We start from the raw sequence: 12,848 nt of genomic DNA, 5'->3' as shown, positions 1-12,848 counted from the left end.
CCACTCACCTGTTTAAATAAGAGGGACGAAGTTTAGATCAAGCAGTTGGGTTAAGTCTGCAGGATTAGCTGTACTTTTGTATTTCCTCCTGACACTGCTGGGGTTTTGACCCATATCCTGGGCCTCTGCGGAGGGCACTGAACTGGTGAAGAAGCTTCTTTTCGAAGCTCAGCCCTACTTTGAACCCTCATGTCTCTTATCTTGTGCTTGGCACAGTGCTGCAGGTGTTGAGTGAGCAGGGGTTTGTTTACATCCTCGAGTTGATGAGCTGGCGAGCTCCCAGGAACCCACAAGCATTTCCACATCCAGAACAATATGCCGGTCGTGCTGACACGCTGGAGAGATTGAGAAAGTAGGAACTTGTGGAGTTACCTGTGTCTCATTAAGCAGCAGGAGAAGGATTGTTGTGTCAAAAGCAGCCTATGCTTTTGCCAGCCCTTGAAACCGCGTGAGAGGAGTTTTACATGAGGCCGTTAGCTGGGTTTGCGCTTGCACAGGAGACTGCGTATTGCCTTGGCCGTGCACAAGGACCAGCACGGGCCCTGGTGAGAAAAATGTGCTAGGTTCTCTAGATGTAGTCAAAGAGGATTATGAAAAGCCTTGTGATAACGCAGTAAGTCTTCAAATAGAGGAGCCTCCGAGAAGAATATTCACAAAGTACCGTCTGTCCTATCAACCAGTTCAACTGACTGGCTGGGATTCTTTTTTCATGGCAAATTTGCGAACACCGTCTCCCAAGAATGGGGCGAGTCCAGATCTCAAAAAGTGCAGAAAAAAACATTTTGATGGATGAACGTTGACAATATCCAAGCTCATAGAAGACAGGATTCACTTCATTACTCCTATAGATTTTGTGAATTTTGAACAGGTCCTTTGCCAGCATTATGCCACCTGCCTGCAGACAGCTTCCAAGAAAAAGAATTTGGGATGATGGAAGTCACTTTTGTTGTCTTGTAGAGCTGACAAATGTTGACCACAAAGGAGCCCTGTTTCTTACAGGCAAAGTAACAGTAGCATTTTTACGTGCTTTTCTTTAAACCTGACATTCAGGAACATTTACATCTTTGATCCAAAATAATAGATTTAGAAAGCTATGGGATCATGTAGCTGTAGCTAATAGGGAAATATTGTGAAATACCCAGAGCTTGCCACTTGCCTTTTTTTTTTTTTCTTCCCCCCCCCAGTCTGGTAAGTATTTTGGAGTAATCAGGCGGAGAGAGAGATGCAGAAAAAGATCAAGCTGCCACATAAACGTGTCACATGTTTCACGTAATTAAGCTGATCACAGCCTGGGCAATTCAATAGAATCTCTTAGCATCTCTATTAAATATATTACTCTTCTAATAGGAAATAATTTCTCCTTCCTACCAAATTTTAGTGGGGGGAAAAAAAAAATCAGATTTGGTTGACTTCACTTGATTGTCAATCTGGTGGTGGTTCTTTGATCTCTGCATGAATTTCACCACCAAGCAGGTCATGTGGAGCAGCCCTTCAAGGTGTCTTGTGGAATCTCTTGCTAATGGGCTGCTTCACGCTTTGCTGCAGGTGAAACCCTGGATGCTGGGGACATTTATGGAGGCCTCTATATGGGCTTCCTCTTCCTTTCTGCAACAAAGCATGAGGTTTGCAGGCAGCAGGTGGGACAATCAGTGACAAACTCCCTGCCAAGCAACTAGCAGATGAAATTCAGCTTCCAAATTAAAAGTGAAGGGGAGAAGGGGATTGCAGGCATGCCACAAAAGGACTGCTGGGATGTGCAACTAAAGTGCAAGCAGAGCTTAAATCCACAGTGCAGCAAAGTAGAGCAGGGATAAAGCCAGAACCTGATTTGAATACGTCTGAGTTTAGATTTAGATTTGTCTTGTGAAATGATGTCATGGGGACTTCATAGTATGAATAACAGCTCGTGTGGGCAAGTGGGCAGTCCAGGGTACTTTGCCATGTATTTCATACTGATAAGGTCATGGGTAAAATGGTCAAAAGACATGGAGGAGTCAAGGTCCCTTTCTTTTAGAAACTTCCTTCCTGTTTGGAGAATAGATTTTGGAAGGTACGTAGATGAATGAATTTGGAGAGAGGCATGTAAAGGCATTTTCAAACTTTCCGTTGCCTCTAGCTCTTGTAAGTTTTTAATTCAGATACGTTTTTAGAATTATATAGAAGTTTATGTAATTTATAATTTATAGACAAGTGTTCAGCGACACATTTATAATGCTGAGGTATTGGGAATGTCTGTGATTAAGAATACATTAGATGCTTTTGTATTTCTCCTCAACACTTGCTCTTTTATTTTACAGACCTGTTCCATTGCACATTAAAAACATTAAACTTGTTCTGTTACTTATTTGGCTTGCACAAAACTTTAGCCAGTCGCTTAGGTGTGCTTCGACAATCAGATATCCTGCAGCTGACATTCATCATAAATTTCTCTGAGTCCCGAGAAGAAAAAAACACCCATTTTAATCATCCAGCACAGCATATGAGCATCTTCCATTCTGTGTAGGAGCTGGGTGGTTTTGAGGAACTTTGCAAGTCATCCACCTGTGGCACATTATGCGGTCGCTTCTTGGTGCAGTGTGCTGAGGCAGCACTCATCCCGTGAGCAGAGGTGGATTTGCATTTGGTTGAAAACGGAACAATTGATTAGAATATCCTTGATTTTGGCTTTCACCTTGAGTTGGCTGTCGGTGCCCTGGCGCTGGCAGCGAGGGGCTGTGGGGCTTCTGTGAGGAGAGGCCGGCGCTGCCCCGGGCCGGTTCTGGCCGGTTCCAGCCGGTTCTGGCCAGCTCTAGTGGCCCCAGAACAGGGCACAGCCCAGCCCCTCAGGGGAAGTGGGTTTAAGAAAGGGCAAAATGCCACCGGCACTGAGGAGTGAGGGAAAAAGTGTGAGGGAAAAAGTGCCTGGAGCGGCCCCACGAGCCCTGAGGGGAGAGGAGGAAGAGGAGGAGGAGGAAGAAGAGGAAGAGGTGCAGGCCCAAGGCAGGCATTGGCCTGTGTAGAAGAAGGCATGGCAGTGGCACAGAGGGAAAGAGTTAAGTGTTGGGCATTTAAATAGACCACACAGCAGAGGAAAAAGGAGGCATTTTTATGTTTGTGCTGTTTAAGTGTTTTAATACACCACTACTGAGTGACCCCATAGGGAAATTCTAATTAAATAAATTAGAGAGGATATATGAGGCGAAAAAAATGGTAAACTCCAAGCCCTGCAGAGGAAAGCATCTTCACTGAGTACTGTAGCTGTTGACGTAGCTTCTGTTGTGGTTACAGCTGTGTTTGCTCTTCTCCATCTGGCTTTGCCAACATAGCTAAACGAGTCATCTGGAGTCTCCTCTGTCTTTGCATTGCACTTAGGATTATTTAGTAAGGTCTTGAACCAAACATTACTGGAGTTGATGGTAGCATTTCAACAAACACTAGCATGCTTTGGGTCTGCCTCTGCCTTAGTAAGTGACGTCAGATCAATGGTGAGTGAAAAAGACAAGCCAGTTAACTCCACAATTTTAAGTATATAAAGTACACTGGTTATTTTGAAAGTTTCATCAAAGACCTAGGGTTCAGATGATTTTAAGGCAATTATGTGCAAGTAAAAGAAAAAAAAAAGAAAAAATCGTGACTCTGTCTTGTCCCTGTGTCTTTGCCCAATGTGTTTCTTTTCCTTCTAACTTTTTATATCTAATCATGTCATTAAATCTTCCTAATATATATCTGAAGATAAAAGGTGACAGCTGTAATGGAAAGAACTGATCACAAATTATTTTTTCTTGGCAATGTCTGTGATAAATTTGTAATATGCTTAAGAAAACAGAACAAATCTTACCAATAAATTGAGGCTATTTCATTTTGGATGACTGTCTACCGAGGATCACCCTCACTGCAGTTGGTCTCAGAATATCATTGACATTGGTCACAAACAATCTATTCTTTAATATCCAGGATACAAAGTCCCTTTGACATCTGCCATCTCCGTTCCACAGTCAAACTCTCACTGGTGCAATATCGGCTGTAATTGAACTTGCAAATTGCTTTGCTTTCTGAAATGCTGACTGCTTAATTATGATGGGGAAAATAGCATTCTCCAGCCATAAGCTCAGATAACTGTGTAACTCAGAAACTATGTAATTATACGTGTGAATAATACTTGCTATGATTTATGTTAATACTAGCGGCAATACGCAGAAGGACCACTCTGCAGACCTTGTCTGTCATCAGTGTGGAAGGGAGCAAAGAAGCAGAATGAACCACAAAATAGAGAGAAAGGAAGAAAGACAGTCCCGGGCCTTGCTTCCTTTTATCCCAAAGGTGTTCAGCTTCACCCAAACAGGCTTCAAGAGATTGTGCAGTTCAACTCCCGACTTGCTCCGTAGTTATTGTCCAGTCAATTAATTTATCCTCGGCTTCAGGTCTCCATCTGAAAAACGAGGGCTGCAATACCCTGTTTTTCAGGTATACTCTGAGGATTAAAGACAGAGATCACTTTGAGATGCTTGAATACTGTGTCTGTGTGAATTGGCATGAGTATCTGTATAACAAAATGGAAACCTTTCTTTCTGAACACTCTGTGATTTTGACGCTGGTCAAAACGAGGTTTTTTGAGGAATTGTGTGTATGAAAACCACTATGTTTCATTTTAGCCTGGAGCAGGAATGCAGAGCAACTTTAAGCTTCCTAGTCTGGCCAAAAGGAACGCATTCAAAACAACATGGAGATACTGAAGATGATTCTGGATGAGCTATCTCAAACATCAGAAGCTCCAAATGACATGGCTTTGCTGGTTCCCTGTGTAGCAGCTCTCCCATTCAGCCTATTTTTTCCTGTATGATGCTGCTTGAGCGCTGTGAATGTACACCACAGACCATATCCATCTCCCAGTGAGCTCAGTGCCGAGTGTTTCTCTTAAGTGGATTTCAGCTCAAGCTAACTTCATGATAGTGCCTGATACTGTTTACATTCGTAATGTGTCTCTGGTAGATTCACGCAGCAGATAGGTTGTTCATAAATCTTTAGTTTCATGAAAAACCTCAGTGATGGGTTTTTTCCCCTCATTTTCGCCATCTTACATTTTTTTCTCATGAAAAGGAAAGTACATAGGCCCCTGTCTGTGGATGATTAATTACTCTATAACAAAGCAGCTGTGGAGCCTGACAAGATTGCACTCAGATTACAGTCTTAAAATAGTGGATGGACTTGATTTTCTTCCTTCCAACCATCTTACAATTGTTGTCATAAGAATGAATGATAATTGCATTGCTCTGTATTGTCACTACATTTCTTGTCATATGAATAGGTTCATTTAGTGCCACTATCTTGGGTGGTTATGAAAATAAGGCATTTGAACTTAAGACTGGCACATCTTTTCCTCTCTGATCAAGATGTAGATCCTAGGGTCCAAGCACAGATTTTGAGTAAATGCTTTACATGCTGTATTTGCGTCATGTGGTTACAGGCTTTACAAAAATGATACGGGTTGCCCATTACTTTTTTCATATCACTAGAAAAATTTGGTGTGAGTTGATAAGTTTTTAGGATAAAAAGGGATTGACCCTAAAAGGAGGAAGTAGCAGAGTTAGGAGTAGAGCTGAAGTCTTCCATTTTTCAATGCCATAGTCAGTCAATTAAGGTTGGGGTTTTTTTTCAATACAGATACTATGCAGAATATTTTTGGGTTGGGGACAAGAGATAAGAAATTCTTATTGTTGGGAGTCACCAGGAGCATAGCTGCTTCAAGGTTCTTCAGAGATACAGAAGATCTGGTTTACTATAAGCGGTAACCGAATTAGCTAAAGCTATGTGGTTGAGTAAATGTACGAATGAAATCTAGAGAAAATAACAAAAATACCAGGCAGAGAAAAATGTCTCAAATTTGTTTGGTTAAGCATTAATCTTCAAATATAGACTACTGGATTTTATTTGTTTCTTAGTCTAAATGTACAACTTGACACCATAAAATCAACTTTATGCAGAAGGCTTGATAGAGAAATTCATCCTTACTGAGATCAGTGGTGATATTTAGGCTGAGGATGGGACTCAGCTTTCTAATTTGCCAGCAGTATATGAAATGATCATTTATGCTGGCACTCCAGTGAGATATGAATTGGAAGACAATATAAGAATTGCAAAGCTTAGTTCCCACTTGAAAGTTGGTTCATTTAGTTTGCTTTGCAGTTTGGTTGCATTCATATGCGCACACTGAATCATAATCAAAAGTGGTCAAAGTTACACATTTCTTTGTGTGGCGCTCTGTTTACCGGTTTCTTGGTTACCTCTGGAAAAGATACTTTATTTTGTCCCCAGAAAACCCCTTTACTTAATAGGCTTTGATTTATTTTCGCTGTTCTTATAGCCCTCCGTAACCCTGATTCCCCGTGCTCTTGATTATCTGTAGATGCTGATTATGAAATGATTTATCTGTGGTGTAGGTAAAGGGATGTGTATTACCTGCAACTAATATGACTGAAAATGAGGTAATAGTAATAAAAGAATATACGAATACTAGCTAAAGGCCAAATCTGATGACTGTATGGTCTTTCACATATATCTTTGTGTGTGGATTCAACACACATCTGTATGTCACAGAATCTGTACTTGAAATTAATTGGTACTTTCCCTGGATTTGTGTTTCTCTCAGGACAGATATCGGTGGATGGATTTATGCGATATCTGAGTGGAGAAGAAAATGGCGTTGTTCCACCTGAGAAACTGGATTTAAACGAAGATATGTCTCAACCACTGTCACACTATTTCATCAATTCCTCACACAACACCTACCTCACAGGTACAGTATTGGAGAGATCTGATTTCTTATCTTACAAAAATCATAGCATATTTGCAGTGATGCCATAAAAAATACTAAAGACATCAGCAGTAATTGATGATGGAGCTTCGTCTTCAGGGAAGCAAGGGTAGCGCTTGATTGTTGTTCTAGCCGCTGCACACATACATCAAATATACTTTTATTAACAGGTGAGTATCAGTTGCATTGTTCAGATAAGGTCTGATCTGAAGCCCAGCAAAGTCCCTGAAAAGTTTCCCTCAGTTTAAATAGGATTCCAGATTAAGGTCTTTATTTGGGAAGAAGAGGGAATGATGTACTTTTTATGACAACCAAGGATAGCCAAACAAGTATGTGAAGCAGAATATGGGAAACATCTCTGTAGCTAATAAATTTGCCCCTAAAAATTAAATCTGACGTTTTGTTGAGCTCTATGAAATTCGCTTTGATTCAGAGATTAGAGAGGTCCCAGCATGGCACATAGCTTTCTGACAGCCCATTCATATCTGCAAGGAATGGAAATCTGGTCTCTGACTATATCTCATGTCTGAGCTGAAATTTTTAGGTGCTATTGTATTTTTAAAAAGGCTGAGCACCCGGAAGCTGCTGTTAATTTGAATTAGAGTTAATGAGTCTGAACTGTACTGTTTGCACAGCAAAGTCAACAGTGCTTTAAGATTCTGAAAGAAATTAAGACAGTTTAGGAACTCAACTTTTGACGCTCATTTTCTAATCTAAGATGATGTTAACTTGTGAGAAAATAATTGTAAATTCACTATTTTAGTTTAGTTTATGTAGGAACAAACGTTTTTGACAAGCAGATGTGCACAAGGATCTCTCTCCTATTTGATTTGATGTTTGCTTTGTCTTGTCATGTTTGCTAATGACTTAGCATTATGTTAAAAAAAAAAAGTAGTGCTACAGTGTGTGCTGAAAATGTGGCTCATGGATAATGTAGGCTTTTTAATGTTATTAACAGACTTGCCTTAATTGACCAAGTTCTTCAGAGTGCCAGTATGCCAAAACATAAACAAAACGGCGCAGTGGTGATGCTCAGTTTAAACAGGCCGTGCGGTAGTTACTTTCATCTGGTTTGTGTTTGTTGTAGCACTTTCTACAGCACCTTCTAGCGCTTTTGTGAAGTGAATCAACTGTCATTGTTTGCATTAGACACCATTTTTCAGAGGTTTCTATCTTGGCTGTAAAATGTGTTTTGTGCTAAAACTTGTCATATAAGTATTTGGCTTGACAGCTATTTTGTTTCTCTGAATTAAAAGAAATGAAAATCAGTGTGGCCACTTTTAAGTTATGATTCCAATATGCAGAAATTTATGCTCTTTGGAAGAGTGCAGACATGTCTAAAGCAAAAGCAATTTTTAATTATGATATTTTGCAGGCCTCTTACCTCCAGTAGGGACTTTGTTCTGTCAGTGGGGATTAGGACCCACTTAAGCCAAATGCAGCAGCTTTATACAGGTTTTCTGGAAAAAAACAGTAAAGCTGTTGTAGAAATGTGGGAAGCGTAGGCCCACAGGGAGGACAGACGGTGCAGTTTAAAGTTGATCCAAAGAGATAAAATACTGCTCTGCCCTCTACCAGCATGAATTTATAGCCAGTACCATACCACAGATTTTTATCAGGGCTGATGAGGACAGAGTCATGTTCTAAAGGTCTGGAAGCACAGAAGCCGAAGAACAAAGAATCAAGGATGGGAATTCATGATTAGTCCAACCTATTCTAAATTTTTTAACTGCATGACGAGTGACCTAACATATTTAATTATTTTGGGAGAAAGGAAGTTTACCTTGAAACTTTCCAAATTCACTTTTACTTGTATGTGAAAGGCTGCAAATCATCTCAGATTGCATCTACAGGTTTCTTTGCCTGCATTTCTAAGTAATTTCAGAAGCTGCGTTTGGAAGTATGATCTTAATTTAACATAATATTCCTGGTTTAGTAAATTGGAGGAAGTAAATCAGAGTAAACTCGGGGGATAGTGCAAGATAAGTTTGCATCTCTTTCAGATTCCATTTCAGAGTGTGTATTTTCACATTTACAGGCAGAAAACACATGCCCTTCCCTTTTAGTGGGTTCATTATGTTCAGTAAATGTGTGGCAGCTGGCCGACAATGGGATTAATGATTTGATTTTTATCTGCATATTACAAAAACTGACAGCCTTAAATTTTGCTTTGAGGCTAGACCAGACACAGCAATCACATTGCCGTTTGCTTTCTTCCAACAAGGACTTAGTAAAATAAATAAAATTAGTGATGGCAGACTTTCTTTTTCCCAAGAAGATTTTGAAGAATCTGCTCAAGTGCTCATGACTTCGGACGGGAAGCTTTGGTAGCACCTCTGCCCTCACTGGAGCTGTGAAATAGCAACTAGTCGTGTAATAATTATTAGGACAGTAAGAAAACCAATCAGTCTAGCAATACTTAATGATTACTGTGCTTAATGGCCTGCCCATTATCTCTCCCTTTGTTAGTTTTTTTTAAACCTGGAAAAAGCATGCAGAAAGAAACAACATTATAACGTAAAAAGAAACATGTGCACACTCTGAATTTATTTTTAATTACCCTGATCATTTTCCTAGCCTTTAGTAGAAACCCTTGGCAGTACATCAAGTCCTGATTATTTATTTAGAAGTGTTACTGCTTTCTTTTTTTGTAGGGAAATATAATTTTTAAGAACAAAGGTAAAAATCCATGAAGAAAGAAGTGATTTAGGGTGAACCTGGGCTGGCTTAAAGAAATGTCATTTTTGGAAACTATTTTTTACTGTCATCTTTTTTCTCACTGGTATCATATTTGTTTATTTGCTCCTTTGAACCCTTAATGTGCAGCCCTGCGTTTTTCTGGTTTCTCACATCTCACCTCAGGTTACCGCTGTTGTCACAGTAGGGAGTGACGTTGCAGCATTTCTCTCAGCAGCACCCAAAGTCAAAGACAATTGATTATGTATTGTTATCAGCATTGCACACTTTGATGGCTGTGCGACCTGCTGTTGTATATGTGAAATGCAAAATATGAAAATCACAAGTCTTTAATGCGTGTTTTATCTTTGGCTAAAAGGAAAAATAATAACAGCAGTAGGTTGCAGAGCTATCAGTTTAGCATACGTAGCCAACATGAGACTATCCCATTCACCCTCGGCATCTGCTTCCCTGCTTACAGTCCAGTACTTTCAGTTGTTTCTAGAAAAATATCTCATGAGGGGCATGTTCTCTTCTTTATTGCTGCTGTGGCCTCTTCTCTACCATCCTCCAGCTTTTCTGTTCTCAGTAATTCCTCAGTCCTAACAGTTGTTGCTTATTATCTGCATTCAACACTTCCTCGAAACCTTCTTCACCTTCAAAGCCACCAAAACAGTATCTTCACAGTTTCCAAGATGACAGCACTATGTGGAAGGGAAGGAAAGCTGGGTGATGACTGCTCTGAGCATGAGTTTGTCGTACCACCAAGAGCAGATTTTTGCTTGGCTGCTTTGTGCATCTAGAGCTTCACTGAGCTTAGATGACTGGCTGGCAAGACCAAAGGTTCTTGCTCTCTTCCAGCCTGACCACATCCTTTATGATGGACTAGAGGGTAGGAGAGCTCAGGGAGCTGTTGCAGCAGAGAGGAGGTGAGCTGAGGAGGAGCCGTAGCTGTCCTCCCACCAGCAGACCCGGCTAATCCTGTCCAGCAATCTAAGGCAGATAACTGAGGATCTTGCTGGCACTGGGGTCACAGTTTATCTTAGCACGAGGACTAATGAGTAAAAAGGAGTAGTGGTTATTGTGCAGCTCTTCCATCCATCAGCAGTTTGTGGAGGTATTTTTTTACCTTCCAGCTGTCACTATTTTTCTTTATTCCCCTTCAGAATATCATAAAACCTTGTGTAACTCTGAGGAAAAGGACTCAGTTTTCAGAGATGAAATTAATCTGAAAGTAATAACTTCACCTCACAGGAAGGAAGCTACAGACCATTATCTGGGCCCTGTGGCCTGATCAGTGTGACTGTGGAAGCTGCTTCCACAGTTACCTTGTTTAATTGACTATAGCCGTTAAAAAAAAAAAGAAAATCAGTGGAAGGAAAGCTGTTGTTGCTTCACAAAGTGGAAAGATGGTCTGTGTGGAAGGTCTTAGGTGGAACTTTCTGTGATACTGGTTTGGTGCCCTGGTCTCAAAAAAAATCCTATATATAAAAAATAGTTTCAATGAGATGGTGATTCCCATCTGTCTGACTCTCTTGCATCTTCCTCTGAGGCAGTTTGGCTTTTGTGAGAAGATGACTACTCAATTAAGCAGACTCTGAGTAAAAATTCCTTAGGTCTCCTGCTCTGTCATGTTTTTACATGACTGCTCCAATTTTGTCAGCTGAGTGTTCACACTAGCACTGTTAAACCTCAGTTTATCTTTTTGTGGTCCTAAGGAGTACCTGCCCTCCCTTACCAGCCTCACCCATGCCAATTCCCTCTTTGTGAAGCCATACTATAAGTGAGGGAACTTCTGCTTTTAAAAGTGAGTGGAAACCTTGTAAAAAAAGAAAAAATCATACAGATTGTATCCTTAAGGCAAAATTAATTATTGTAATACAGATCAGCAACTAACACCAAAATTTCTAGAGGAAGCCTGATTTCAGTAGCAGCAGAGGTGAACATAAAGAGTTTTAAAAAAAATTGTTTGATCTGAGATAACTGGATTCTCAAGAAGAAGAGAAGTCAAGGTCATGGAAGTGTTTTGTTTCCTTTGAGTAATATTTCATTCACTAGTGCTTAGTGAGTTTTCAAGATCCTCTGTGCCTTCTCTTAGTTGCCTCTTCAGACCAACCGGTTGAAGCATATTGAAATAAAATATATCTTATTTTATAAACCCTTCTCTTTAAGGAGGATAAAACTGTGTTGAGGATTGGGTAACATCTCTGACTCCAATAGCTGCATTTGAAGATCTTCAAATAGCTGAAATCTGTAAGACAAAGATATGGAGGGCCGGCAGCAGGGGAAGGGTTCTGCAAGTAGGTCCGGGTGGGTCCCACTCCCTCACTGCAGTTGGAGAGACTCAGCTGGTCATGCAGTGTGTCTTTCTCAAGTGGGTCCCACAGCTAGGACGAGGGTTACCCCATGCCAGACAGTGTCCGTCACGTAGCCTGGCTGCAGGCTGCCTGGGCACTGCTGGCGGCTGAGCTGAAATAGAAACTCAGAGACTGGGCAGCCCCAGCCCTCCTGGCATATGCCAGTGTTGCATCTTCTGCTTGGGTGGGCCTGAATCAATGCTGACAGCAAGTGTATTCCTGCTGCTGGCTGGAGCAAGCGGGGCCGCATGTCCTGCTTTGGTCCAGTATAAGGTGTTAAAAATAACAACCATAGGGCGAGAGCCTTATTTTGACTTAGAAGCAGTAGCAGAATATGTCACAGTGTGGGGTCTAATTTGCTTGTCCTGTGCATGGCAAAATAGCTCGGAAGGAAAATAAATGCGGGTAAATGTGCTGTGTCTAAAAAAAAATTTAGCCGCCAGCACCTTCTGTTGCTGCTGGAGTCAAGAGCCAGACTCCCAGCAGTACGGGCTCTTCAGTTTGCACGCTCCAAAGTACAGCCTATGATCCAGAGCACCGATTGCTTTTCCAGGACTTGCGTGAAGAGAGAAAGTTTAGCAACTCATGTTTGTGCAGGGCAAAAGGAATATGCAGGCACTTCATGCTGGGAGAAGGTGGTGCCGTGGGTGGGCGAGGGCGCAGAAGCAGCTTCTGTTTCTAGAGTAGTGAAGAGTCAAGTGACTCCAAATACCTGGATCCAAATAACCCCCGGTTTTAGGAGGATACATGCCATAAGATTGTAACCAAATGTTAAGTCTGTGTTTTGCAAATAACTTGCACTTGGAACAACAGTGATGAATGAATCCAACAAGGATGCACTTGGTGAGAAATGAGCAACTTAAAGTTACAGAAGTGTGGAACTGGGAAACATGGGTCATATCCTCAGCTTGTATCAATTAGCACAGGCTCATTTTGCTTAGCGTCCTGTCAGGTATGATTTGGCTGATTACATTTTTTAGTAAAGCAAGTTTTTGTCAAAATCTGTTTCTCCTTATCCAATGTAG

General features: G+C 41.0%; 1 protein-coding gene across 5 annotated transcripts in view; it reads left to right on the top strand.

The window, feature by feature from the left end:
* The window catches only part of PLCB1 (phospholipase C beta 1), a 398,789-nt gene that overhangs the window by 271,740 nt on the left and 114,201 nt on the right, over nt 1-12,848 (top strand). For all 5 annotated transcript variants that reach the window (XM_075749808.1, XM_075749805.1, XM_075749803.1 and 2 more), the window contains exon 10: nt 6,626-6,772. In XM_075749808.1, the coding sequence (XP_075605923.1) occupies nt 6,626-6,772 (147 nt within the window). The remainder of the gene's footprint in view (nt 1-6,625; nt 6,773-12,848) is intronic.

Source organism: Balearica regulorum, chromosome 3 (genome assembly GCF_011004875.1).
Source record: "Balearica regulorum gibbericeps isolate bBalReg1 chromosome 3, bBalReg1.pri, whole genome shotgun sequence".
Lineage (NCBI taxonomy): Eukaryota > Metazoa > Chordata > Aves > Gruiformes > Gruidae > Balearica > Balearica regulorum.
Note: the sequence above shows the minus strand (reverse complement) of the source record. Positions and strands in the feature narration are given on the sequence as shown.